Source organism: Glycine soja, chromosome 11 (genome assembly GCF_004193775.1).
Source record: "Glycine soja cultivar W05 chromosome 11, ASM419377v2, whole genome shotgun sequence".
NCBI classification, from domain to species: domain Eukaryota; kingdom Viridiplantae; phylum Streptophyta; class Magnoliopsida; order Fabales; family Fabaceae; genus Glycine; species Glycine soja.
In genome coordinates, this window is record NC_041012.1 from 46809034 (window position 1) to 46835153 (window position 26120).

At 35.3% G+C, this 26120-nt stretch overlaps 4 protein-coding genes and 1 pseudogene across 5 annotated transcripts; 1 reads left to right on the forward strand and 4 right to left on the reverse strand.

Annotated features, from left to right (window-relative positions):
* Positions 1–609: 609 nt before the first annotated feature.
* On the forward strand, positions 610–3763 carry LOC114374869 (seed biotin-containing protein SBP65). Its single transcript, XM_028332587.1, has 2 exons — positions 610–2137; positions 2942–3763. Exons 1-2 carry the CDS (start codon positions 797–799, stop codon positions 3530–3532), a joined length of 1932 nt encoding a protein of 643 aa, XP_028188388.1. The 5' UTR covers positions 610–796; the 3' UTR covers positions 3533–3763.
* A 461-nt stretch (positions 3764–4224) lies between these two features.
* On the reverse strand, positions 4225–6312 carry LOC114375872 (adenylate-forming reductase 06235-like). Its single transcript, XM_028333738.1, has one exon. The coding sequence runs from the start codon at positions 6007–6009 to the stop codon at positions 4363–4365; it is 1647 nt and encodes a 548-aa protein (XP_028189539.1). The 5' UTR covers positions 6010–6312; the 3' UTR covers positions 4225–4362.
* Positions 6313–10502: 4190 nt separating this feature from the next.
* Positions 10503–11366, reverse strand: LOC114375346 (signaling peptide TAXIMIN 1-like). The gene is made up of 2 exons (XM_028333123.1): positions 11058–11366; positions 10503–10856 (listed from the first exon to the last, which is right to left on the reverse strand). The coding sequence occupies exons 1-2, from the start codon at positions 11165–11167 to the stop codon at positions 10733–10735; spliced, it is 234 nt and encodes a 77-aa protein (XP_028188924.1). The 5' UTR covers positions 11168–11366; the 3' UTR covers positions 10503–10732.
* A 1701-nt stretch (positions 11367–13067) lies between these two features.
* LOC114373356 lies at positions 13068–16481 on the reverse strand (annotated as a pseudogene).
* A 553-nt stretch (positions 16482–17034) lies between these two features.
* On the reverse strand, positions 17035–21861 carry LOC114374121 (transcription factor GTE4-like). 2 transcript variants are annotated; one of them, XM_028331722.1, is made up of 5 exons: positions 19777–21861; positions 19642–19687; positions 19451–19567; positions 19256–19327; positions 17035–17760 (listed from the first exon to the last, which is right to left on the reverse strand). In XM_028331722.1, the coding sequence occupies exons 1-4, from the start codon at positions 21478–21480 to the stop codon at positions 19269–19271; spliced, it is 1926 nt and encodes a 641-aa protein (XP_028187523.1). In that variant the 5' UTR covers positions 21481–21861; the 3' UTR covers positions 17035–17760; positions 19256–19268. The 2 variants fall into 2 exon arrangements, with proteins under 2 accessions (XP_028187523.1, XP_028187524.1); XM_028331723.1 differs by having other exon boundaries at positions 19451–19564; positions 19777–21860.
* Between the last annotated feature and the right edge of the window lie 4259 nt (positions 21862–26120).

Sequence of the window (26120 nt, forward strand, 5' to 3'; positions counted from 1 at the left end):
ATCATATATATTTTTTTAAGAATTTTTTTTATTGATTGATAGTATAAACTTCTACGACAACATATATACATGTTAAACTGACAAAATAAACTTGCGGATGTGGTGCATGGTTGCACTATTATGTGTGTAAATAATATAAATTATTATGTATTGTAAATTTTGTTGAATATATAATGATTTCTGTTTAGTTGTGAAAGTGAAAGTAGTAATTAACATGATCTTAGATTTATATCTAAAAGGGCATGCAACTCTACGTGATTGGGCTGTATGATCGTCATCTTCTGATGGGCTTATGAGTTTCGATCCATTCCACAAAAGAAGCCCAGTAGTAACTAAACAAACACTAATATGCTCAACAAGACGGTGAAGAATCAAGATATATATGCCAGCACCCCTCTGGTGCAAATGATTAGAAGCACGTTGGAGCCAATAGCCATGTGTCTTGCTTGCACTATTTTGTCCTTGAAACTTGCCATGTGTATCAAACATGGAACCCCCCAACCCAACCCCTTCTTTATCCAATCATCGTAATCTAATCTACTTATCTACGTACCTCTGGTGAGTCACGTAAATTAGTTCTGGGTACCATCACACGTTGCACTTCCCACTACCCCTTTTACCACATGTCATCCCTCATGCAAACCCCACCTCTTCCAAACCGCCAACGTTAACCCTTCCCTTCTCCTTTTTAATCACACTTCCATTCCCATGCACACCCCACACACATCCTACTAAAAAACATTGCCCTTGTTCTTTCAAAGTTACCAAACACAAGTACACAACACAACAGCAACATATGGCGTCTGAACAATTGGCTCGCAGAGAGAACACCACCACCGAGAAGGAGATTCACGTTGAGAAACACAGGGTTCCCAAGATGGCCACCCACTTCGAGCACCTTGCGGAGCAAGCTAAAGAATCAGACATCACCGCTGGGAAGGATACTCCGCAGGGTAGCATAGAAGCCTTGCAAGCTGGAGAGAGGGTCAAAGATCATGCAGGAAAAGCCATGGGAGATATTGGTGGACGTGGGAAAGCCAGAGAGACTCACGAGCTGGGTGCACACTTTGAATCCCTGGCTGACAAAGTAACTGACCATGCAGCAGCCAATGTAGTTGGAAACAAAGAGAGTCAAAGAGAAGCTCGTGGTGGTGTTCGTGATGTTGGGAAGTTCGAAATGAGAACTGAAGGGGGAGAAAAAGGAAACAAGGATAGACCAGAACTGAAAACACGAACCAGAGAGGTAATAGGAAGAACGGAGAAAGAAAGAGGAAGAGAAAGTGGAGGACAAGTAGTGGCAGAGAAAGGAAGAGAAACAGAAACTGCAAGGGGAAGGGTTGGTGCTGAAAATGAAGGTGCAAGAACAACCGCTGTTATAACTTGCACGTTGGAAAAAGGTGGTGGTACTCAGAAACCAATAAGAGAAGAAGAGAGAGAGAGTGAAAGTGAAAGATCAGCGTGGGAACAGATTTCCAACTACAGTGATCAAGCCACACAAGGTGTGAAGGAAAAGTACGAGAGAGCAAAGCAAGCAGCAAGCGAGACACTGAACACCACAACACAAACCGCACAAGAGAAAAGCGCACAGGCAAAGAATCTTGCAGCACAAGCAAAGGACGCAACGTTAGAGAAGGGTCAGCAAGGCTATGCTGTGACAAAGGACACCATTTCAAGTGCAGCGAAAACCGCTTCGGAGAAAACTGCGCCAGTGGCAGAGAAGGCCAAAGACTACACTCTTCAGGCTGCGGAGAAGGCCAAGAGTGCGGGTGGCACAACGGCGAGTTACGTCGGAGAGAAAGCGGTGCAGGCCAAGGATGTCGCCGTGGAGAGTGGGAAGAGTGCGGCTGGGTATGCTGCCAAGGTGGCTGCTGATTTGAGGGACAAGGCCACCGCGGTGGGGTGGGCCGCGGCCCATTTTTCGGCGGAAAAGACGGTGGAAGGGACCAAGGCCGCCGCCCATGTTGTCGAGGGAGCGGCCGGGTATGCCGGACATAAGGCCGCGGAGCTTGCTTCGATGTCGGCCGGTGCTGTTAAAGGGCTGGCTGCTTCTGCTGGTGAGACTGCTAAGGAATACACCGCAAAGAAGAAAGAGGAGGCACAGCGGGAATTGGAGGCCAAAAAACCATCTCAACCTCAGGTTCCATATAATATATTCACTCTATGCTTGTCATTTTGTTCTCTTGTCCTTATATACCATCTAATATAGTATATAATCTATCTATGCTTATTAAAGTAATCAGCTTCTATATCATATGAGAATTTGGGCTTAGATTTTGTAAGTCTAAAAATTAGCTTATGGCGACAGGATGTTCCTTCAATTATATATACTAAAAGCCATTAACTGATATAGTCATGAACATAATATAAATTATTTGAGGATTACCATCACATCCATCCAAGTATTCATTTGCTTATAATTAATCTTTCTTTGAAACGAGAATAAGGTTGATTACCTTTAATGAGATTTTTTTTTAATTATGTTCTTTTCATCACAAAGCTTATAATTAATCTTTGTTTGAGACGAGAATTTGATTGATCATCAGTGAGATCTTTATTTATTTATTTTCTTTTCACCACAAAGCTTAAGCTTGAGTCGAATAAAGTCAAGTTCGGTAGTTGGTTGAAGAAAATATAAATGCTTTGTTATTTGGTGTTATTTTCTAATTAGAACCAGAGTTTCATGCATGATTCAAAAAGTCAACATTTTGATGAGGTAACAACATTCTGGCCATATTACTAGTCATCCTGGTATCTCTAAGAGATAACATCAAATAGCAACCTAACTAATTTTCACAACTCACGAATGTCAATATAGAACCATGCTTAATTGATTTAGTAGATAGCTATGTAATTTTGGAAATAGAACTGTTAAGAAAAAATAAGGTTCAATGTTGTCGAAGACTATTATTATGTAATACTAAAAATTGACACTTTGATTTAGGAAGCTGAAGAGAGGCCATCAGAAGGAATTGGCGAAACTGTGAGGCAGTATGCACAAAAACCAAAGCCAAGTGAAGGAAACCCTCAGAAGGAGGGAACCGGAAGCATCGTGTTTACAGCAATAGGCGAAACAGTAAGCAGTGCCGGTGAGAAGGTAAAGAAACCGTTTAAAAACACTATGGGAGGAGAAAGTGAAGGAGGAGGAGGGAAAGAAGAGGGGAAGAGTGTCATTGGTAAAAGTTTGACCAGCATTGGTGAGAAGCTGGGTGATGCAAAACAGAGAGAGGAGCTGTTAGACAACGTCACTGGCAACATCACCGAGGGAGGAGGCGAGGTGTTGGGAGCAGTAGGTGAAACCGTTGCTGAGATTGGACAGAACATGATGAAGCCAGCGGAGATAGTTCAGGAACGCGCTCACGTTCGACAAGCGGGTGGGGTCTTGGATGCCATTGGTGAAACCATTGCTGAGATTGCTGAAACGACTCGAGTCATGGTTTCTGGAGAGGACGAGAGAGTGCTGAGGCAGAGCGTGGTGTTGGAGACTCGCGTAACTGGTCGTGCCAAGCATGAAGAAGGGTCGCACGGTGCTTGAGTCTCTTGAGTGAACGCTGTGTTTTTTAAGGTTTATTTCTGTTAATGTCATGTTTAGTCTGTGTCAAGTTTCATGTTTCGGGTTTGTTGACTTTGTTCTATGGAATTGTAACCAATAAGAATCTCCTTTTTTGAGATTATGGAAAATAGCAAAATTGTGTTTATGCCTGTATAATAGTACGCAATGTGTGCTTTCATGTGATCGCTGCATGGAAGCAAATATTTAATTTTTGATGCACTGTATGATCGCTACAATATTATCTATCGAGTTATGTTAACTTAAATCCTCCAAATTTAATCATTAAGTTTAAACTAATATTTCGATGCAGTATCAATTAAACTTAATTCCATTTGATCTAGCTTTGTCCTTCTTGTTTGTTGTTGTTGATGTGCACGAATAATAGCCGTCAACGGGACAATGAAACTTGCACCTACTTTTTAATATTAAAATGTGGTTGGATAGAAATTAAGGTGAGTATCTGTCAATCAGCATAGAGTCAATCATGTCTAAATTAAGGTGAGTAATCATACGGTCATGGTGTAGCATTAAATTGATGTGCAACTAGTACTTTATAGTATGTATAATGAATTTTCACGATTACCATTAATTAAAGTTAATTTGTTTTAAATAGAGAGCATTTGTATGAACTGGATAAAAACAGAGAGAAGAAAATAAAGAACACAAGGAAGGAATTCAGAGTGATGTACTGTAGGATTTCATTTTACAAGCTAATAATATCAATGAACAAGAATAATTATTAGTTGATACCCTGTTCCATCCAAACAGAGAAGTAATGAATACTTGTCTTGCAATACATTTTTTGAGCCTTTTCAAGAGTCCCAAATGGGGCCAAAGGCAGGGATGTTAGCCCTCTTGCATGCTCTAAGCACATCTCTACTGCCTTCAGGGTTGCTAGTGACAATAACCACTTCAACATTCCACTTAATGGCAGCATTCACACTCACCTCAGCCACATTGGGACGACCAGAAATTGCTGTGTCATGCACTATCACCTTCTCTTTTGAATATTTGTTCATCATCTCTATTATCTCCCTTCCAAAGTTCAATTCAATGTCCTTAGCCACCCATATTAAGCACACATCAGCCTTACTAGGCTGCAAAAGAAATGACAAGAACACACAAATCCCTGACCCTGTGGCAACCAACAACACCCTCTGATACAAGTTCACTAGGTAAGGCAATCCAGCAAAATGCATGGTGCGAACCCAAAGATGCTTTGGCGGGGTACTAACCAAGGACTTGGTGAAGTCACCAACTGCACCAGCTAGCATCATGTGCTCTTTCTTCCCATCAGATATGATCCCAAAGGCATGCCATTCTGACAAGGGTGAAGGACTTATTCTACCTAGTAAACCTGCTTCAACACCACCTTCAAACTTGATGATCGAGGCGTGGCTTGAAGCAGATGATACATTAACTTGCACCTTTCTAACACTCAGCCAAGGAATGATAATGAGAATTGTGATGGCTAAAGTGAACCAACACTCTTGCTTCTTGACCACCTTAGACATGGTCAAGTCATAGGTGTGTGAGTAAGGTTCATAGCTTATGGAGAGAAGAATGAATAGCCAGAGAAGGATGAGAGCCATCCACCCGGCGAAACGGTGAATTCTCTCGAAAACATTGTGATGAAGGTGACGGATAAGAGGGAAAGCTGCGAAGGAAGAGAGTAGAATGAGTGAGAGGATGGTGAATGCAACTCCAATTATCTCTGGGGAAGTTTTGTCTTTGTTTTTCAATGTAAGAACTAGGGAATAAGCAAGCCAGGCTATAGAAGAAACACCACAACCACTATGGATTCCCCCAACACTTTGAAGGAATGAAGTGGTGGCAGTTTTGATTCTAAGAGAGACACAAGGCCTTCCAAGAGTCTGCACAGTCAACCAGAAAATAACTCTCAAAGCTGCCTCACTTCTACACAGTGTTAGAGCTAGAATGTTCCCAATAGAGAACAATGCAGCTCTTGTCTTGGCATAAGGGAAACACCCTGCTGCTGAAAGAGCCAATGCCACCACATTCAAGGCCATGCAAACCAGAAATAGCCCTTTGTAGCATGTGAACCCTTGATCAAGCAAAATTATGGAGAGCCTTGACCTCCTTGGTGGATCACTTTTGGGAAGTAGCTTTTGCACCTTAACCACATTAGCTTTATCCGGTTTTTCTATATCTTGAACTTCGGCTATGAACTCTACCTCAAAATCACTTGCATCAATGTCAATGTCACAGAAGTGGCTGCTGGCACGGCTCCGAGTTGGACTAATGGTATGAGGCTGAGGAAGAACTTTGAATGAACTGTTTCGAGTCCATGGAAGCCATAGCCAAGTTCCAATCCGTTCCTGCTTTGGTGGTGATCCAATTGCAAAGGGGTTGCTTCTATTTGGATTGATTTCAAATGCAACCCCACGACAACTTGAAAACCTGGCTATCTTTATCTCTTTGTTTTCCCTTTCTTCCATGGTGAATTGATAAACTATTGGATTGAATATAGCAATGATAGATAGATAATCTCATAATATAGTGCAGCTATAGATGGTGGAATTCCTTAAGGTTGCATATTAGCTCTTTAGACAAGGAAGGCTTATAATGTTATATTGGCAAGGAGGGTATATATGAATGATTCATGCTAATGTACTAAGTGAAATCATTTATTAGGGGTATATCATATATGTCAATTATTCATAATATAATAAATAGTGTAATGTAGAGTTAAAAGACTTTTGGAAATGGAAAATGTTGTCATGACCCAACCGTAATCTCAAAAGTCCACCTTATCTTAATTATTCATACCATGGCTTTAAACTATATTATCCTAAGGTAAATGGTTAACGAAATCGATGTGATGACAGTAATTCTTATTATAGCAAGGAGTGTGTGATTAGGACTCTTATTAGTCATTTATAGTATAGCTAGTAATCTTTTCGAAATAAGCGTGCACCAGTTTTAAGTTGATTTGGTATCAAGACAAGCAATAAAAAAAAATGAACTAAACGGACCATGCTCCTATAATTATGAGTAGCAGTTTGGTAAATTTTAACATTTCTTATGCAGATTAATTTCGTTATGTTAATTTTATTATCACTCCTTGTTCAAACATGATAAGCTCTTCCCTTGTACCTGCCAAGATATAAAATTTAATTATTTTGACAGAATAAACAGCAAAGGCACAAGGACTGCACGTTCGAATGTGGCAGACCAAAAATCACAATCCTACTATATACCCACCAAATCTTTGTGATGTTGCTGGTGAAGTCTTATTGTGAACGTAGCATTATTGTTGGCCATCACCATAAGAGAAACGTTCGTAGTTTACATTATATATATATACTGATTCACACTGAGTCTATCATTTTTCTCTCGACAAATAAAACAAACAAGTGGACTCTAATATAGAAACAATGATATCAGCCACAAGCATTAGTTTGAAAAAAATGACAATATTTTTTTCCCTATTTTCTTTTTTTCTGTCAAATGCGAGTTTTTCCTCCTGTACGTAGTATTCTTAATTTGCAATCATAATTTGTAGCGTGTTGAATATTAGTTTCAGCACAACTTCGTGAACGTGGGGGATGCCACTTTGACTTATATTTCGGTAAACATGAAAAAGAAAATCATCATAGCAAACAAGAAAGAAGCAATAGGTCGTAGTTACAAAGATCGAGGTGAGACAAATTTTTTGGTAAAATATATACCATAAGTTCAAGTTATAATATGGCCGGATGCCCTAAAAAAAGAAGGTTATAATATGGGGACATAGAACCATCTTAATGTGAAGCAGATAAAATCATCGCTTTAGATTTATAAAAAATACTACTTATTTATTAATAATATTTTAAAGAAATTAAAAAATGTTATTTATTTAATAAATAATACAATTAACTTATTTATAATTAAATATTTTCTTAATAAAATATTGTTTCCTTTCCATTAATAATATTAATTATTGATTTTCATGTCTTCATCTGTCACATAACTACATAATTCCCTTTGTGTTTAAGGTAAGAAACTTGTATATATCTTGCTATTTAGAATTGAAAAAAGTAGTGAGTTACAAGCTAAGAATCAAAATTGCCCTTGACAGTGATATACATTAAGGAAAAGAATCTGAAAAAATTGTCAGTTTTTCTAAATTATAAGCTTGTCTTTAACTAACCTAACTAGCCGCGCGTGGCCCGTGTATTGGCCGATTTATAAAAAAAAAATTAAAAAAAGAGAAAGTAAAAGAAAAAAGAAATGAAAAAAAAAATAGTGTAAGACTTTTTATTCATACTTGATTATCAATAATCTTTCTGTTCAAGTGTAAAATCCTACAATCCGCGTTTGCTCATTCTCATTTTATAGTGAGAATTCTTACTCATACTTAATACTCCTAATTATTTTGGATAATTTTCTATTCAGAATAGTTTTCTGTGTTTGACAAAGAGAGGATGTTTCTTGCCTGGAACCGACAAAATATTAAGGTTGGAAATGTGTGTTGAACTGTTTATGATGTTTCAGACTTCAGAGGTGTGAAAGCAAGAGAAGGAAGAAGAACCTAAAATGGTGGTGTGATAATCGTGAGAGAACACATGAATTTCAAGGGGGATTATGCAATGTAATGATAGCGACATGATAACTGTGGGAGAAAATAGGGAAATGCCATGGGTTTATTCACTTTATTGAACTTTCATGATCATAATATAGATAGCTAGAGAGCAATTCAGCAACAGGATTGAGAATCTCACAGACATTCAACTTTGCAATCTCCTTCTGATATTGTTGTTGATTTAATTATGTATATACGTAACCAAGTCTGAACATTTCATTAACTATTGATTAATGAAATATATATAATATTTTAGGTCCCTCCCCAAAAAAGCAACACATTCCTAATCATTATGGCATCTCTGTCTGCCCAAATAATTACTAAACTAAAGAAAAATAAATCAAGCAAAGATGGAATTTGGTTCCAATTGTGAGTACCTTAGGAGGCCATGTTTGATGCCCTCTGGCTGCAGGCCAAGTTTTCAGCGTAGGCACCTTTCCCTTTCACCCTACCCATCAATGATCTTGATCAATAATTCTTATCAATGAAAATAAGTCCACTTTATTCTAAGAATTTGACTGCCTTAAAATGAAGAGATATGCATCAGAAATTCAGAATAAAGTATACCCTTGGTAGAACATAAGTATTTCTACATGGGTAATCATAATTAAAGTCATATAGGACCTGATAAAATTATTTGTCCACACATTTAACGCAATTATACACTGTCTTAAACTTAATAAGCTAGTTGTATCAGTACTCAATACAACACTTTCAAAAAAAAGAAAAAAGTGTTCAATATAACATAAATTATTGACTAGAAAACCAATGATTAAAAATTGTGATAAATCAAATACAAACATAACAAAATTTAAAGTTAATTACAGTCCTGATCGTTGATTTTTTTAATTAATAGTTAGTTTTACACTTTATTCTTTAAAGTGTACTTCCTTATTTTAGAGAGTTAAATCCCATTTTAATCCTCCACTTTTTTTTATTAGAGGTTGCAAATATTGGAGAGTAATCCTTTTCAACATACTGTCAAACAGAGTCATGAGTTAAATCCTAATTAAATATTTAAAGAATTCATCTATCTATTAATCTTGTTAGGCTTTATTGCTTAACACATACAATGTCTAATTTCATAACTACAATCGTTTGTGATTTTTCAACACATTATTTTCCGGTTATTGTACTCGATACACAAATTAATTTTTTTTTTTTTGTACCGATATACAAGGGCAAAAAGAAAATATTTATCTACCAATTTATGTAGTATTGAGTACTGATACAACATTTTTACTCGTGTATGTTAAATACAATCGGTTAGTAAAAAGCTTCCCAAACCATGTTAATTCTTCCGTAACTGATGTATTGTGTGTTTGGTTTAACGTCCTTATGAAATTAACGCTCATGATTAAAGCTAAAATATACGCTTTTGCCTTCCTTTTTTTTTTTATGACATGAAAAGGCAAACAAACTGGGACGGAAGTATAATGTATTTTAAATTATCAAAAGCAAAACGAAAGTCGGTAACGGTAGTTTGTCTGTTTAGTTTATAGGTTAAATTGATTTTTTCCCACTAATTTAGTTTTTTATTCAATTTGATTTTCTAATTTTTTTTTATTTAATTAAGTCCTCTAATTTTTTTTTAGGTTCATTAAATCGATCGACTAACTAGAATCCACATGATCGTTGGCGTGTTGTTCCCTTTTTTCTCGTTTCCTTTTTTACACATAGACACCGATTTAATGTCGTTAATTGAAATTCTCATTAAAGATCCATTTGAACTTATTTTAATTTTTTTATAGTACCTATTTTAAAAATGAAAGGATCTAATTGGACTAGAAGAAAACTAAAAGAACAAATGAAACCAAAAAACTAAACTAGAGGAAAAAAATAATTTAACCTAATTTATAAAGGGAAGAATAAAGTTTCAGATGAGGTATTCAGATAATCTGAATGTAAAATTCTTTAAGACTGAAATTGATTTAGAATTTATTAAATAATAGTACTTTAAAGTTGAGTGTGAATTACATAAAATAAAATAAAAAAGTGTGATACTCTTGTATCCAAAAAAATCCTCAGTCCAAAAGGACCAAAACAGGTTCCTTCTGTTTTGGCGTCACAAGCACATTATAGTTGATATTGACGACGTTGACGTCGGATGAAAAAGAAAAGACAAAACAAGCCAATCTTATTTTATCTACAAAAACAAGCCAATCATTGATTAATCCTACATTGTGCTTCTGTCTATATTCTACATTTTATTTTATCTTCCATTAACAAATATGTTGCTTTCAGTGCATACATCAGTGATCAAAATGAGCCAAAACAATAATTTCCCCAAGTTCATTATTGTACCTAGTAGAAGAAAGATGCTCCCTACCTGTACTGATGTACTAAAATGTTAAAAAGACATCATAGTACGCAAGAATATATTACCTTTATTATTGGTAGAGTTATAGGTATATGCACAAGAAAGAAAAAAAAAATACAATATGAAGTATGAACTACTATTAATTTTGCAAGAAAACAGAGGCAATAACAAGTTGAAATTTTCAATCTCACTAAGGAGAAATAAAATGAAAAGTAATCAATCAAAAGCACTCTCAGCACTAGAACTTAGTGACGGAATTGGTGAAAACAGAAGGTAGCTAACAAGGGATCTGAGAGGTGCACCACTCCATAACATGCAGTGGAGCCTTCACCAACTCCAACGCACACTCCACTATTACTGTTACGCACAAACAGCAAGGGCATATGCATGTCAACAATAGCCTGCGAAAATTACGAATCAAAGACAAAGTTTTAACCTTTTTGATATTTTCACTCAATCAGACCAAAACCCATGTTTCAGAACTGGAAATCACAACATCCCCAACAAACAAAATTGAAATAAAATTATATGGTACTAATTAATTTTTCATACTGAAGAAGAAAATTGATGACAGTGAAAAAGGGTGTGTTGTTTGTTCTTACCCAACTATCCAGACGACGAGGCCAACTATTGAGACGAGGAGGGCGAGAAAGGCGAAGGGAAGACCCAAGAGAAAACCCAAGGGCCTGCAATCACCATCTGAGTTGCACATATTTTGTGTGTGTTTTCTTTCTTTTTTGTCTGAGAAGAAGAAGAAGAAGTAGGTGAAAGCCCTTGATGTGTTATTAAGAAGGCAAGAGAAACGCGTTTGGTGGCTTAAAGCAAAAGCGAAGTAGGATGCTAGGTTTAGGGTTTAGACGATTGATTTACCAGGAACAGGAAGTTTTCCAGGAAAGGGAACAGATATTTTCCCGGAATCTGTTATTTACTTGAGTTTTTTTATATTTATTTCTTTTTTATTATTGAACATTTATTAAATTTCTTTTTAATTTTTTTTATTTAGGTAAAATTTTATTATTTTTATCTTTTATAAATTTTATATTTTCAAACTATTTCAAAAGATAATTTTTAACTTGCTTTCAATTAATAGTTAATTTGTCAGTTTCTAATGAATACATTAATATATGTAGTTTTTAAATTTTTTATTTCTTGAAATAGATAATTATATTTAAACACTTAATATATCACACACATCAATATTACCGTAATATAAACAGTTCGGGTCCATTCAGAAAAAAAAAAACACAAACAAACAGCTCTGGTCACTGCAAACTTGACTTTGCAATACGAAGAGTGTCTCTCGAAGTTAAATTAAATAGGACAAAAGGTTATTAAAATTATTATTTTCAATTAAATAATTTTGATAGTATAATTGTATTTTAATATAATAATTATAAATGCATATTATAATAAATTCGAATTATCTTTTAAATCATGTGAATCTTACGTACATTTCCTTTTCATTTTGTAATACATATTATGAGTTTTTGTATCAAACCAAATGAAACTATTATGTTAGCTTTTCTTATTAATTAGTTATCCAATGAATATCTCTTACATCTTAAAATTATTTTTATTCGATGCTCAATTTTTTTATTCAATATTAAGTGCAATATTACTATCATCAAGATAATATTCAGTCATTAGTTTTTTAAAAAGGAATCATTATTTTTTTAAAAATCTTCATAAAATAAAAAAAATTAGTGCTTGCATTTTTATTTTCAAATTTATTTTTCATCATCTAAGAAATAACATTTTGTATAATATTTTCAAATTTTCTTTTTCCAATTTCACATAATCATTGTTAATGCAATTCACATAATTACATAACATGAATTGCAACAAAAAAAAATAGATATAACATAGCCGAAAAAATGATTTAGAACTTTTTTTAAAATAATTTCTTTTAAGGCTTAAATATATTTTTCTTATATGATGTATATCCTTTTTCAAATTGTTATTTATAAAAAATATTAATTTTTTTTATCTGATATTTTCAATTTTTTACTTTGATACTAACCATTAATGTCTATCCATTAAGTAAAGACATGAAAAATTGAATGTCACATTATTATCATGTCAGTCAATAATATATTTTTCTTATTTTTTTTTAGTTGTTGTTGCTAACTTCTGATATATGTTAGTGTCAATTTGAAAAAATGAATTTAAGATATAATTGAATTGAAGTGGTTTAGAGATGAAAGTTGTGGGATAAATATTCATTAGGGGTGATTTTGGGATGCAAGTTTTTCTTAAAAATTGTGGGTTCTATTGATTAAATTTTTCATTCCAAAATGAGATGAAAAAGAGTGAAGTTGGGACTGGCTGCTAAGAAAAAAAGTCATTCTTCCAAACTGGAGAACTCATGACCTTGATAGGTTAGAATTTAGCCTGATCATATAATTGATTATCTTATTAACATGATCGATTATGTATCTATTAAATCCTTCAAAAATTAGATACCATTGATTTCAGATTTACAACATAATCAATTATGATTGTAACATAGGTTATGTGATCAAAGGTACATAATTGATGGTGTAATTTTCATAATCAACTAACAACATAATTCTAAAAAAAAAATGCTACCTAACTGGTAAGAACCTTTTTTATTTAATGGAGGTAAAATTGATACTTTAATTTAAATACTTCATCTCTTTTACATTTCTTTTCATCTCAACCAAACAACTTCATTCCTTTCTACTCTTGCATTTTCATCGCTCACTTTCATCATTTTTCATCACTCTTTATCAAACACTACCTTACGGATAAAAAAGTACAAGGATCTAATGCCCTGGATATCATACACACGTACGCACTTACACGGCACGATATCCAAGAAGCTAAGCAACTATTATTGACTTCGTTCAACTTCAGCATCACGCTAAGCCTCTGATGATCATACGCATTCATGAATTATTAAAAAAAATTGTTATTTACGTCACTGTCTATGTACGCAAAATAAAGAATAATTTATCTCCTCGTTCTGCTTACGTTCCTCATCAATGGTGGACGCGTGGATTGAATTTCAGAATTTGCATTAGCACATGCAGTCAAGCAAGGTTGCTAATAGAGAGGAATTGCAGCACCAAACCTTTGTATGAAACCTTATCACTTCAAAGTATATGATAATGATACTGTTGTGCTTGTTGGCTGTTGAGGAGATAAGTTTGAAACTTGCAATATCAGTTAATACCTGTCCCACTTGAAATTAGCAATTGTTCAATATATTGTGTCAAAATATCATTCAGGCGGCTTGGTCAAACTAGAATTCTCTGTTTCCACAGCAACGATGGAAGCCAGCCTCTCCTAAACCTGTAACAAACACTTCCACACGCATCAAAACCAGAAGAACAGCTACATATAACGAGTAAATAGTCCATGTACCAAAAGTTTAAGGAAATTATATACCATCATCCAATCACAAAATCATCATATATAATAAGTTTGTTAACATCTAAAATAATTATTTTGAAAATCATATCCATTATAATTTCTTATTAGTTGAGTACTTGAGTTTTACATGGCCAGTACATAAAAATTAAGCTCATAAAAGTTGCAGGAATGAGCAGGATGGTTGTCACTTACTGCAGAGAGCTGTTTTTGATTGCCATCTTTGTCTTTCTTGTCCTTAGTGCTTGCGGATGATGCATCATCATACCTAGACAGGAAAATATGATATGAAGCAACTAAAATGGTAAGATTCATAATGAAGTGGTACGATTGGATTCTTCAGCTATTTTGTCAGTCATACAAACTTGAAATATCGTAGGTACAGCCAAGAAAACCAATTGTGATGTACAATTTCTTACCAATCACCGGGAATACCAGATTCATCTCGAGCTGAATAATTGAAGGGACCCTTTAGTTCCACATTGTATTCCTTTAGTAAGTCTGCATGGTTACAGAAAATTATGTTGAAGATTGCATGCCTTCAATATGTGTGTATCAGTGTATGTGAGCAGATAAGCAGATATTAACCAGACTTCACAACCTTTAAAAGTGAAATCTGGAGCACAATTCAGTTTTTCACAGATAGAATCAAACCAGTAGACACCAACTGCTACATGTGCAACTTCCTCATCAGCAATTCTAGCCACAATCTTAGATGTCCCATTATCTCCAAAGCCAACTAATTTTTTCACCAGGCGTGGCCCAGCATCAAGTCCTCCAGCCTCCTACAAGTGAAATAAATATATGCATTTAGAACATCTGACGTGATTCAAAGCTTATGTATCTCTGTAGCATGTGATTAAATGAGGGGAAGCATTTCCAGGCGTTTACCATAAAACTTGCCCCCCCAACTGAAGAGGCAATAGATAGTTGAAAATATAAATCAATGGGAAAAATGATTGATGCCAATCATAACTTAACAAAAACGTTAATGAATGAGCCCTAACTAATTAGGTTGTATAGAAAGGAATCCTCCAGAAATTTTCATGAAAGTACTCCAGAATTCGGACAAATTTAGCAGAAGCTCATAACTCAGTAGCACTATTACTGTTACATTAATTTCTACCCACATATAAAAATGAAAAAGGTTATTCAAATAGACAATAATGTCTAACCAAACCAGCAGCTTCCAAAGCATAAAATCATTTTTGTTACTACATCAGTACAAGTCATTCTACTTATCACATCCTATAATTGATACACGTAAGCTTGAAAAAGAAATACAATCTCATGAAAACAGCCACATCATAAAATTTATTGAGCAATTTTTCACCAAATGGTAACAACCATTTGAAAGGAAGACCGAGGGAGAGGGCCGGAGGGGGGTACCTGGACTAGTGGGATCACAGCCAAATGTGCAGCCCAACATTGTCTGATGATTTTTCACATTCCCTCCATAGCCAATTGTGGGCTGGCATATCACCATATCTGGTTGGAAAGAAGACTCAGAAAATCATCATATTAAGTAGAATTAGCAACAAATTGAAGTAACAGTTACCCTTACTTAAAACCGAGCTCAGCAAGCCTCTGTGCACACCAAGAGAAGTGGCGGCTCTCATCATCAGAAACATGAGCAAAGTCAGCAAAGAACCCCTCCCCAAGAATTTCAATAAAGGGAGAGAATCGGACAACAGTATCCCAGGCCAAATCAATTGCATTGAGCTCCACGTGTGCTGGATTATGAAGCATATAAGCATTCAGAGGCAAACCTGAGTCCTTGGGAGCAGGAATTTCCTTAGGGGAAACCTGAAGTCAAAGAAAATAAATAACTTAATTATGCACATGTGAATGATGTGATTAAGACAAAGCAAAAAAAAAAAAAGACATGAAGAAAATTAAACCTTCAGGAAGCAACATGTCACTATTACCGAGAAAAAAAAAAGTATGAAGCCCAGATACTTAATACAACATGGATACGGGGAAATTCTTGAAAATTCAAGATACCAATACAGTGTAAATACATTATCATTTCTAAATGCTGATCGCAGTATACCAAACAAACAGAAAAACTACTTATGGCAATAACAAAAAACCAATCACATATGTTTCCTCACCCATATCAGAATGCATAATATATTTTCCCCACAATGAAGACGACAAAAATACATATTTTTCCCAACTCATGTCAGAATGTGACAAAATAACATTAGTACAGTTGCCTACAATTTAGTATAGCTTTAAGGATAGAGTGAAATCAGAGGCTTGTAAAATATTAATGAATTGAGGTAATTGGATTTTAGATGATATAATTTGCAATAAGAAAGGAGAAGCGAACCAAGGGGGAGGTTGTGGCAGCGCCATATGGAGTAAGCCATGTGAGAAAGCTGGGACTTGAAAAGAGAGGATCAGTGGTGGAGAGAACGATTGAACCAAACTCGGCCAAGGAAGAAGCTTGCCCGAATGGATTGTCACGGTGTTGTTGGTGTTGCAGTTGGGGTTCTGGACCATGTTCTCCTCACTTGCGCTTCTCGTTCAGAGAAGAAGAACAAGAGAAGCGTCTGGGTTTAAAATGCAAGGCAGAACCGTGAGACCAGCGTCACTTCAACTTTCAGACGCTGCAGCATCACTTCCATTTCCTGCCTATTCTCTACCCCTATTGCTTATATAACTCTCCATCCAAGCTTTCACCCTCACAAATGCCCTACATTATATAACTCAACTCAAATCTGTTTAACCTCTTGCAGTTGCATAGCTCTACGGATTGAGAAATCAAAAATATTTTTTCTTTTTATTTTTAAACTGTTTTTAATTACATTTATTTTAAAAAATAATTCTTTTACCATATTTGGAAAAAATAAAAAGTAATTAATTTTCAGAAATAGACTGTTCCGAAACACAAAAAGGAAAAGATATGGTACCAGGGAATGCCTCAAATTATCATCTTTAGATGACCAAGCCTTGAAAACTACCTTCAACTTTTAATCCATAAATTGTTGAGCTTTGATCATCCAGCAAATTTTCAAACCGTTGAAAACTACGCATGACTCAAAAGATGTACAAACTTTTAATTTTGTTCAAATATTTTAAGCTTTTTTGTTGAATGAGTAATTACAATTGAACACCATTTTGAGTTCACATATTCACATCGATCAACGAGGAATATACAGTAAACGAATGCCTTGTAAGTTCTGTTCATACTTCTTGTTTCCTGTCCAACAAGAGTTGAACGCATATATAAACAAAGGAATAAGCGTGTCATGGTCGGGTCAATTAAAAAAAAAAAGAACTTCAATTTATATGGATAACCAAAATCTAAGTCTCTGTAGCAACCTCCACCATTTAATTTTGAGAGCAGTAGAAGATAATGCTGTATAACCAAACCCACAGCCACAACTGAATTGCTCGGGATCAGATCACTCAACCAGAGGATGAAAATATACTATAGCTCCTTAATGCTCCTATATCATTACTAAACAATCTGATGCCAAACTCATGCTACCATTTCCATATGTAATGATATTTCATGTGAACCAATAATGGCGTCAAGAACTTGAATTACAGATTATCTTTGTATAACAGCAAGAATCTTGAATCTGCCAGCACAGAATCAAAACAAGTCATCAATGGAACTTAATAAGAGTAGCAGTAGTTAGCAATGTACACTGCTACGGAGAACTATCTACCTATCATCACATTCTACCAAATATTTTACATTAGTTTGTTATCACAAATAAGGCCTTATAGCAGTAGTTCAACAGTTGCGAGAAAAGGACCCCACCATACTGCATCAGTAGGATCATAGGTGGCCTTGAGAATACTTCCTTTACAAACCAACAGCTAAATCTGGATGCGGGAAAAAAACCAACTAGCCAAACATTGCATATCACTATCTAATCTTTAAATATCTGAGATCTGCCACGCCCACATGAAATGAAACAACAAAGGATAAAAAGTTAGAAGTACTTCACAATTGCAACTACACGTGATTTTTTATTAGTTTAATTCACAAGGTATTATACTTTTTTTCAATTTTACGTTATGTTGTGAAAAACAGAAGACAATTATTGTATAAATAGTAATTATATGCAAATTGCACTTGTAGCATTATAGAGATGTGAAAAACAGAAGATTAATATTGCATAGGTTATTATATGCAAATTGTAGCATTATAATATAGACTCATTGGACAATGGCATGCAGACAAATGTTCACAAGGAAAGTTCCCAAGATTTGTTATTTCTTCTGGGAAATCAAGAAACAAGTACAAGATAAAGATGTCATCCCACAATAATGCATTTCAGTTCCTCTAAAATTTATAATGGATCACATCAAGAATGCAGATTAGAGATGTAATATAATAAGAAAAGCAAAGCAAATCATCAAATCACCATTCAGAAGTAGACAAATAGTAGGTAAAAGAATTAATTACAACCAAAATAACACAGATTTGAGGCTAATGCTAATAAAGGTACTTCTATTTCTATACAACTAAAATAAAATGAAAAAAAAAAATTAGCAAAACAAGGTAGCACTACTCAAGAAACCTTCAATATCATACCATATTCATAACAGTTCCAGAAACCATGCTTCAAATATTTACAGGGAGATATTAATTGTTTAAACTCTAGAGGTATATTAATAATGCAATCTTCCATTAATCTCTTTATAATCTACACACTAAATACATTTACATCAGACAACAGTGTCGCACCCTCCATCAGCATGGCACAATGAAAATTCTTAAATTCACAACACACTCACAGATACCAGTTTAAAAAATTTAGCTAGGAGGGATTAGAGAGAATTAGAGAAAGTAGAAGGCTTTTCGGTGGAAATCACAATTCCTAGGACAATTACCCATAACCAGAACTAGACATCAGCATACCTTGAACAGAAAGACAAAGGTTATGCCAATAAAAATGCTCTCAACAAATGGAGTATATATAATAGAACATGGAACATGTGCAAACAGGTACACTAAAGAGTATGCATTCCTGTAAAAAGCTGACATTTCACTTTTGAGACCTTAAAAGGAGATCAAAGGGGCTATGAAAACCATTTTAACAACAAAGTACTAACAAAAGAAGAGCACATGAATAGAATATAGATGTCAAATTTTATAGAAAATACCAATTTATGTAGACATATTGAAGTAGTAAACACCAATAACAATAATGGAGTGCCAGGAACGCACTTAACCAAACATCTATAGTAAACCAGTATCAATCATTTATGAATTATGAGCAGCACAATCCCAATAGTTAAGAGAAAAATCATCTTGCGAGATACCTACGTCACCGTACATAATGATTAACGAAAAGACAGGAGTACAAAAATGTATGACAGAGCATAATACACATAAAGCACAACAAATAGCGAGATAAAGTTTCGGAAGTTGTGATTCTACCTGACAGAATGAATCAGGTTTTTGGTGACCCTGCATCAGACCCAGAGGCTGAGGAACTATCACTATCAGAATCTGCAAAAATAAAATAAATATAAATCAGACAGAACACTTGACTAAAATGATAAGTAGAAGTGAACATGCATTAGCATGAATAATAGGTCAGGCATCTCTTGACTAAATAATTAATCAAAGTACCACTTGATGAAGAGCCTGAATCACTGCTGGAGCTGCTTGAACTACTGGTCTTACTCCCATTATCCACTGGAACTTGTCCTTGCTCAGGCAACGACGGGGGAACATTTCTTTCATCTGCTAATAAACAGACAGAAAGATACATTAATTAATTCAATAATGAGATCCACAATAATGCCACCATTAAAAATTACCTGCTTGTGTTTCTGTCGGAATCTCAACTTCAACTGGTGCCTGACTCTGCAGGAAGCATGAAATAAAATGCATTTACCCATGATTGTTTGCCAAAGAATACACTGGCTGTTGGAACTTAAAATTGAAAGGTATACCTTCTGCTGGGCATTCTGCTCAGCTTGTTCTCTAGCTTGAATAGCAAGCTCAGCCTTCCTCTTGTTTTTGCTCAAACTTTTCTTATAGTTGGTCACAAATCTATCAAGCTCCCAGAGAGTCTCAGTATCCACACTATCAATGTCCACTTCAATTTCATCATCGTGTTGGGAAAGTGCTGAATTTCTCTTCTTAATGATCTGTACAATTGCATCTAGCTTCTCAGAAGGTAGACTCTGAAGATGTGTGCTGAGTTTCTGCTTTTCCTCATATGTCATGTCTCTCTTATGAGGATCTTTGGCCTTGGGCTTTTTGGGAGCAGGGGTTCGAGACGAAGGAGTGATGCCCATGATTTTTGGAGGTTGTGTCATTGATTCTGACCTATCCAAAATCCGCCTCATATCAATTGGTGGGGGCCGAAATGGAGGAGCCTTTCTAGACACGGGTGAAGGAGCTCCATAATCCAGGCCATATGTCATCTCACGGTTGTAATTTGATTCTATTATAGCCCATCTTTCTTCAAATATGTTAGATAGCTGCTCTGCCATTATATGAACGTCTTGCCCTTTGGGATTATAAGTCATGGCATTATGAAATGTAAGTCTCACATCCTCGGCAAACTCCTTGGGTGATCTGTACCAATTCTTGTTCAGCCTTGACTTCACAGTACCCAAGTCCATTGGATGTGTGATGATACTAAAGTAATCATGCAAACCAAGACCTTCCACGTCAACCGGAGTATCAAACACCCAACCATGCTTATGTTTCATCAACTTCTCAAGCAACGAGCTACAACTCTTTAAAAGCTTGGAACCCATTCCAAGTCCCATCTCACCCGTGCCATGCTTCTTGCCATTCAATTTAGACTTTTTGTTACTCTCCGCAGGTGGAAACTTATCTTTGGCAAGCAAGAACTCTGAATTGCGATAGAACTGGTTTGCCTTGGGCGTCCTCTTCTCTTTTTCAACAATTTCACCAACCCCTTGACTATTCTCCAACACCGAGACACTCAACTGATGCAAAGGCCGGGTAGGTTCTCGCAGTGTAACAACAGCAGATGCAACCTCCGAGTGAGCCCTCTTAGCTCCAATCCCATTTCCAATCCCACGATCCACCATCCTATCTGAATTACCATACCCACCAAGCACCCCCAACTTCTCCTCAATCCCATTCACCAAACTCCTAACCCTAATAAGCTCACCCTGAAGCCTCCTCCTCAGCTCCCGCTTCTCTTGCTTAGACCGCGAAGCCAAACTGATCCTAACACAATTCTCTGGCCCCGGCGACCGCTCTCGCACGCCTGGAACACTCAAAGGCTCATCCCGAGGACGGTTCAAGCTGGAGGAGTCATCTGAAATCACATCCAACCTCGAATTCACTTGCGGCCGAGCTGAATTCCCATCCTCCGGCACCGGAACCGGCACCGGCAGAACCGAGGCGTTGTTGCTATTATCCTTAGCCCTAACATCACCATTATCGACAGTACTGTTATCCTTGTTGTAATCAACGGCAGTAGCGGTAGCAGAACCGTTGTCGCCGCCGTTGGTAGTAGCTGCGGCTGTAGGAGGAGGAACAGCGTTCACGGTGCTGAAGGCGTTACCTTTGTTCTTAGGACCTTTAAACGCTTTCCTAGTGTAAACCTTACTCTCGGTGTACCTCTGCTTCTCTTTCGCTCCATCATCTCCAACTATTGGCCCCGAAGCCATTCATCCAAAACCCTAATTCGTTTTCCCTCAACCTGAAACTGAAACCTTCACCAAACCCTAGAATCCAAAACCTAGGGTTTTACGGAAAAGAACGAAAACGGAGAAGAATAATAACCTAATAAGGAATATTAAGCTAGAACTTTCTCCAGAAAACAGAAACAAATCGACGGAGGAGAAGAAAGCGAGGCTGGCGAGGGAGCTAGCGTTACCTCGGTTCCGATCAGATCTCGAAGTTTCTCTCTCTGGAGACGGAGTTTCTCACTCTAGAATTCTCAGTGTGTTTCTCTCTCTATGTGCGATATCGTATCCTCTTATCGTGTCACAGGTGTACGGCAACGGTGGGTGCGTGTGATAAACCGTGGACCGGGTGAGTGGTGGTGACGCGTCTGGGGGTGCACCACAGGGAAATTATAGCACCAAATTTTTGGAGAAGCGGAAACGCAACTGGGTTGGCGCGTCGATGTCACGCACCAATCAGGGAGCAGAAAGAGAGGGTCGTGTAAGTGACGCGGGAGGGGAATGGAGATGGGAGTTTGTGGCGCGAGGTTTCGTTTGTGAAAATTTGAAAAGTTTGCGTAGGCGGGGTTGAGGTGCGTGATTAGTACTCGCCATTTCGGATGTGCACTGGATTGACCTGTCCCGGAAGGGATATGCACGCGCCGGCGTAGCAGGTGAAGTACGTTGCTGTTTTTCTTTTGGGCCTGTGGATGCTCTTCTTTGGGCTTATGTTGTGGATCGAAGCCCATGTTTGTGTAAATCGTGTCGCCCATGTTCTAGGCTACTTATCGAAAACTTTTGATTTTTTTTTTAACATGAAAACTTTTAATTGATTGTTCATTAAAATGATTGGATAAATTTGATTGAACTATGAACGAGCAGAGAGGACAGACTTAAAACGTGAACTTTAATTGTATGGTAAGTTGGGACAAATTATCTATGAAAAAAGAAAAAAGAAATATAATTTTTTGACATTTACATGCTTTTAATTTAGCTATACTGGAGAAACAAAGTTAAAAAAACGTATTTCTAAAAATGATTTTATGGTTATAATCTAAGCTTTGCATGGCTTAACATCTTCTCTTCATGTGTGGTGGTTAATAATGGCATTAGATGGAAGTTGGATGATGGAAAAAAAGTTAATGTTTAGAAACAACCTTGGATTCGTGCGAATGATAATTCTTATGTTCAAACTGCTCCTTTATCTGGTTTGGAAGACCTAAAGGTGCATGATTTGATTGATCACTTTAGTGGAAGTTGGAATTCAAATGTTATTCATGAGATCTTAATTTAATGCACATGATGCTCATAATTAATACTTTTTGTCCATGGTTATTTATCCAAATATTAGTGAAGAAGTCCCAATCTGGAAGCTTAGCAAAGATGGAAAATTCTTAGTCAAATCTGCCCATTATCATGTCATGGAGAACCTTGTTTATTAATAACGATCGATTTTCTTTGTGAAGAGAAGGCAACTGGATGTCAATATGGTCTCTCAATGTTCCTAAAAAAATGAAGTTTTTATTATGGAGAATAGCACGGGGTTGTCTTCTTGTTAGAACGTACCAAGCTAGTAACCAAGGGAGTGGATTGTCCATCATTAATTATGTCCTTTTTGTGAGAGAGGTTTTGAGTACGAATGGCACACTTTCTGGTATGTAGTCTTTAATTCAACAAATGGTAACAAATTCTGAGAAGTGAGAACATCAAAAAATGCATTTTTCTCATTCTTTTCTTTCTCAAGTGAGGGATGTGAGCACTTTATTTCTGTTATTTGGTGCCTCTATGGAAGATTATTAGGAATTAAAAGGGTTGGAACAATTCTGAACCTCCAATTTATATTTCGTTGCATGATGCCACGCATTATCTAGGTGAACGGAAACGACCTCATTCAAAATCAAACTCACGTAATCAAAATCCTGTTACTAAATACTGAGATTTGGCGGTCAAAGTCTCAATTGGGTCAACTCAAATGTAACTTGGATGCAACTATTTTTACTGAGTTTGGCTGTTATGGAGTTTCAACATGTATTGGAGATCGATCATTTTGGCCATATTTTGTTGCAGCAACGACTTCTTGTTTCCAGGGAATCCTCCTACTCAAGAAGTAGAAGCTATGGCCTTGCACGCAACTATCTCATGGGTGAAGACTTTACAATTGGATAATATCATCTTTCTTAACTAGACTGTAAACAGGTTGCAGACTTTATCCTATCCATGAACTTCATGATAAATTTGGCAGCATTCTTAGACGCTCCTAATCAAACTAATCAAGTCGCTCATTGTTTGATAAGTCTATCATCTTTAATGAAATAATATGAGGGTGTTGTATAAAAAAAATGGTAAAAATAATCAATGAGTCATATTCACAATTTTATTTGGAAGGTATATATGAATTAAAGGACATTGAATAACTTTTATTGAATATTTTTTAACTAGTATTATGTAAAGAGTGAATATTAAACAATTTTACACTTTTAATAGTATAACAAATATTTGTTCTTTTAGTAAAACTTTTTTAGTTTTTTTTAATTAATTGATATAATTAGGTCAAGATATTGCCATAAAAACGAGGTATGGGGAGTCATAAAAAAGGTGACATTGAATTGTACAGTTGATTTGTTGGTTGATATAAATAAATGGATAAAGCAAAAGGGGTGAATTTATTCTGCTTGCATTTAATTTTGTAAGGTTCAACTCAATTATTCATTTATATTGAAAAAGAAAAACTTAATTGAGCTTCGTTCAGGAGGAAAGGATATGCAACTAAAAGTGGAAAGCATGTAGAAGTTGTGCCTTTTATTAGCCCACGATAAAAACAAACTTGTAAAGTCTATTTTTTGTAATACAGTATTTTTAATATTATGTTTATGATTGATTAAAATTTATTAAAAATTATCATATTTTTTAGTAAGTTTTATTTTTATTTAATGATTTTTTTCTGATTTATATTAAATGAGAAATAAAATCTTCAAAATTGATAATTATTAATAAACTCTAACTAACCAAAAGAATATTTGAGAGAATATCACTAGTATTCTAGATAACTTTTGACAAAATATTAATTTCCAAATGGGGCATAAACACCAACTAACTAGGGGTGTTTAATGATAACAAGTGTTTTAAATGTATATATTTATGGATAAAATGCATAGAGAAATAGACATTTAATAGTAATATGATAAAGAAAAAATGAACTATGTTTAATATTAATATATAGTTGGTTTGAATGAAAATAAGTTTTAAATATTTTAAAAAAGGTCTTGGATTGAATTTTGTGAATGAAAAACAAAAACATGATTAAAACAAAGATTTTATTAAAAGTGAATCAACTAAATTTTTTAACAAAAATTAATTAATAATATTAGTGATACTTCGTACAAATAAAATAAAAATTCATATTACATTTAAATGTTTTAACCGTAAAATAGATCACATACTATTAGAATTTTGAGATGGAATGATTTAAAGATAAGTGCAAGTGACACTAACAAATTGTGATCAAGACTTCATAGAGTTCAAATTAAAGAGAGGATTTTGGCATAAACTCATTGTATGATTGATTTTATAAAAGATACAAATAATACTAGTGAGTGTAAGTTATATTTATAGAGATCATTAGAGATAATCTAACAAACTAATAATAACTCTTAATAAACTAACTACTTTTAACATACACATACCCTAAGTTTGCCAACAAAAAAAACACTCCGAATTAGAGGAAGGAAATGAATCATAAGTCCTTGGTCAAGGCATCTGCAACAACATTCACTTCTTTTTTCGGCTCCACCAGCGTGAAGCTGATTCCAAGCAAAATGAACTTTCAAATATCAATTAGTAGACAATATCATCTTCATAATCCTCTTAATAATATATATATATATATATATATATATATATATATATATATATATATATATATATTGTTGCACTTAAATTTGAGTTTTAATTTTTCACCCCTAGCTGCTACCTCTTTTAAACCCACCCTCAAATCCTTCATTAGTTAAAACGAGGATGGATTTCGGTTCTGTTACCATTCCTAATTACAAATATACAATGTCAGAAAACTACGAAAAGTGAAAAGTTATTTTCTTTTACACCAGTTATTAGTTTTGTGAAGCTTAATTTACGTGTGCTTCATCTCCGCTGCCTCCTTTGAGCATTATATAATTTTGAGAATATATATATATATATATATATATATATATATATATATATATATATATATATATATATATTAGCAAGTACGCTTGAACTTGAATTTTGGTGTGAACATATTAAAAACTTTACTATTAAAAATAAAATAAGCAGATTCCATATATGAGTAAGAAAAGTGACATATATATTATTGCCATACATGACAAATCCTGACACTTAGCCTCCTCACTGAACTTGTACTTCCTCTAACAGTAGAAAGGGCAAAAATACAGCAGAAAAGGAGGAAAAAGAACGTAGAAAAGAGAGAAACAGAGATACCATACAACTACTACTGCCGACAAATAACAAACAAAAATGATGCGTACTTCACCTACATATATATGCTCTAGAACACTGGGTTTCGAAAGCAACAAGTAGGTTTATTTGAAAATACCACGAAGTTTAAATAAGGGAAGAAAAGGTACTAAAAATAAACCGTGCATCGA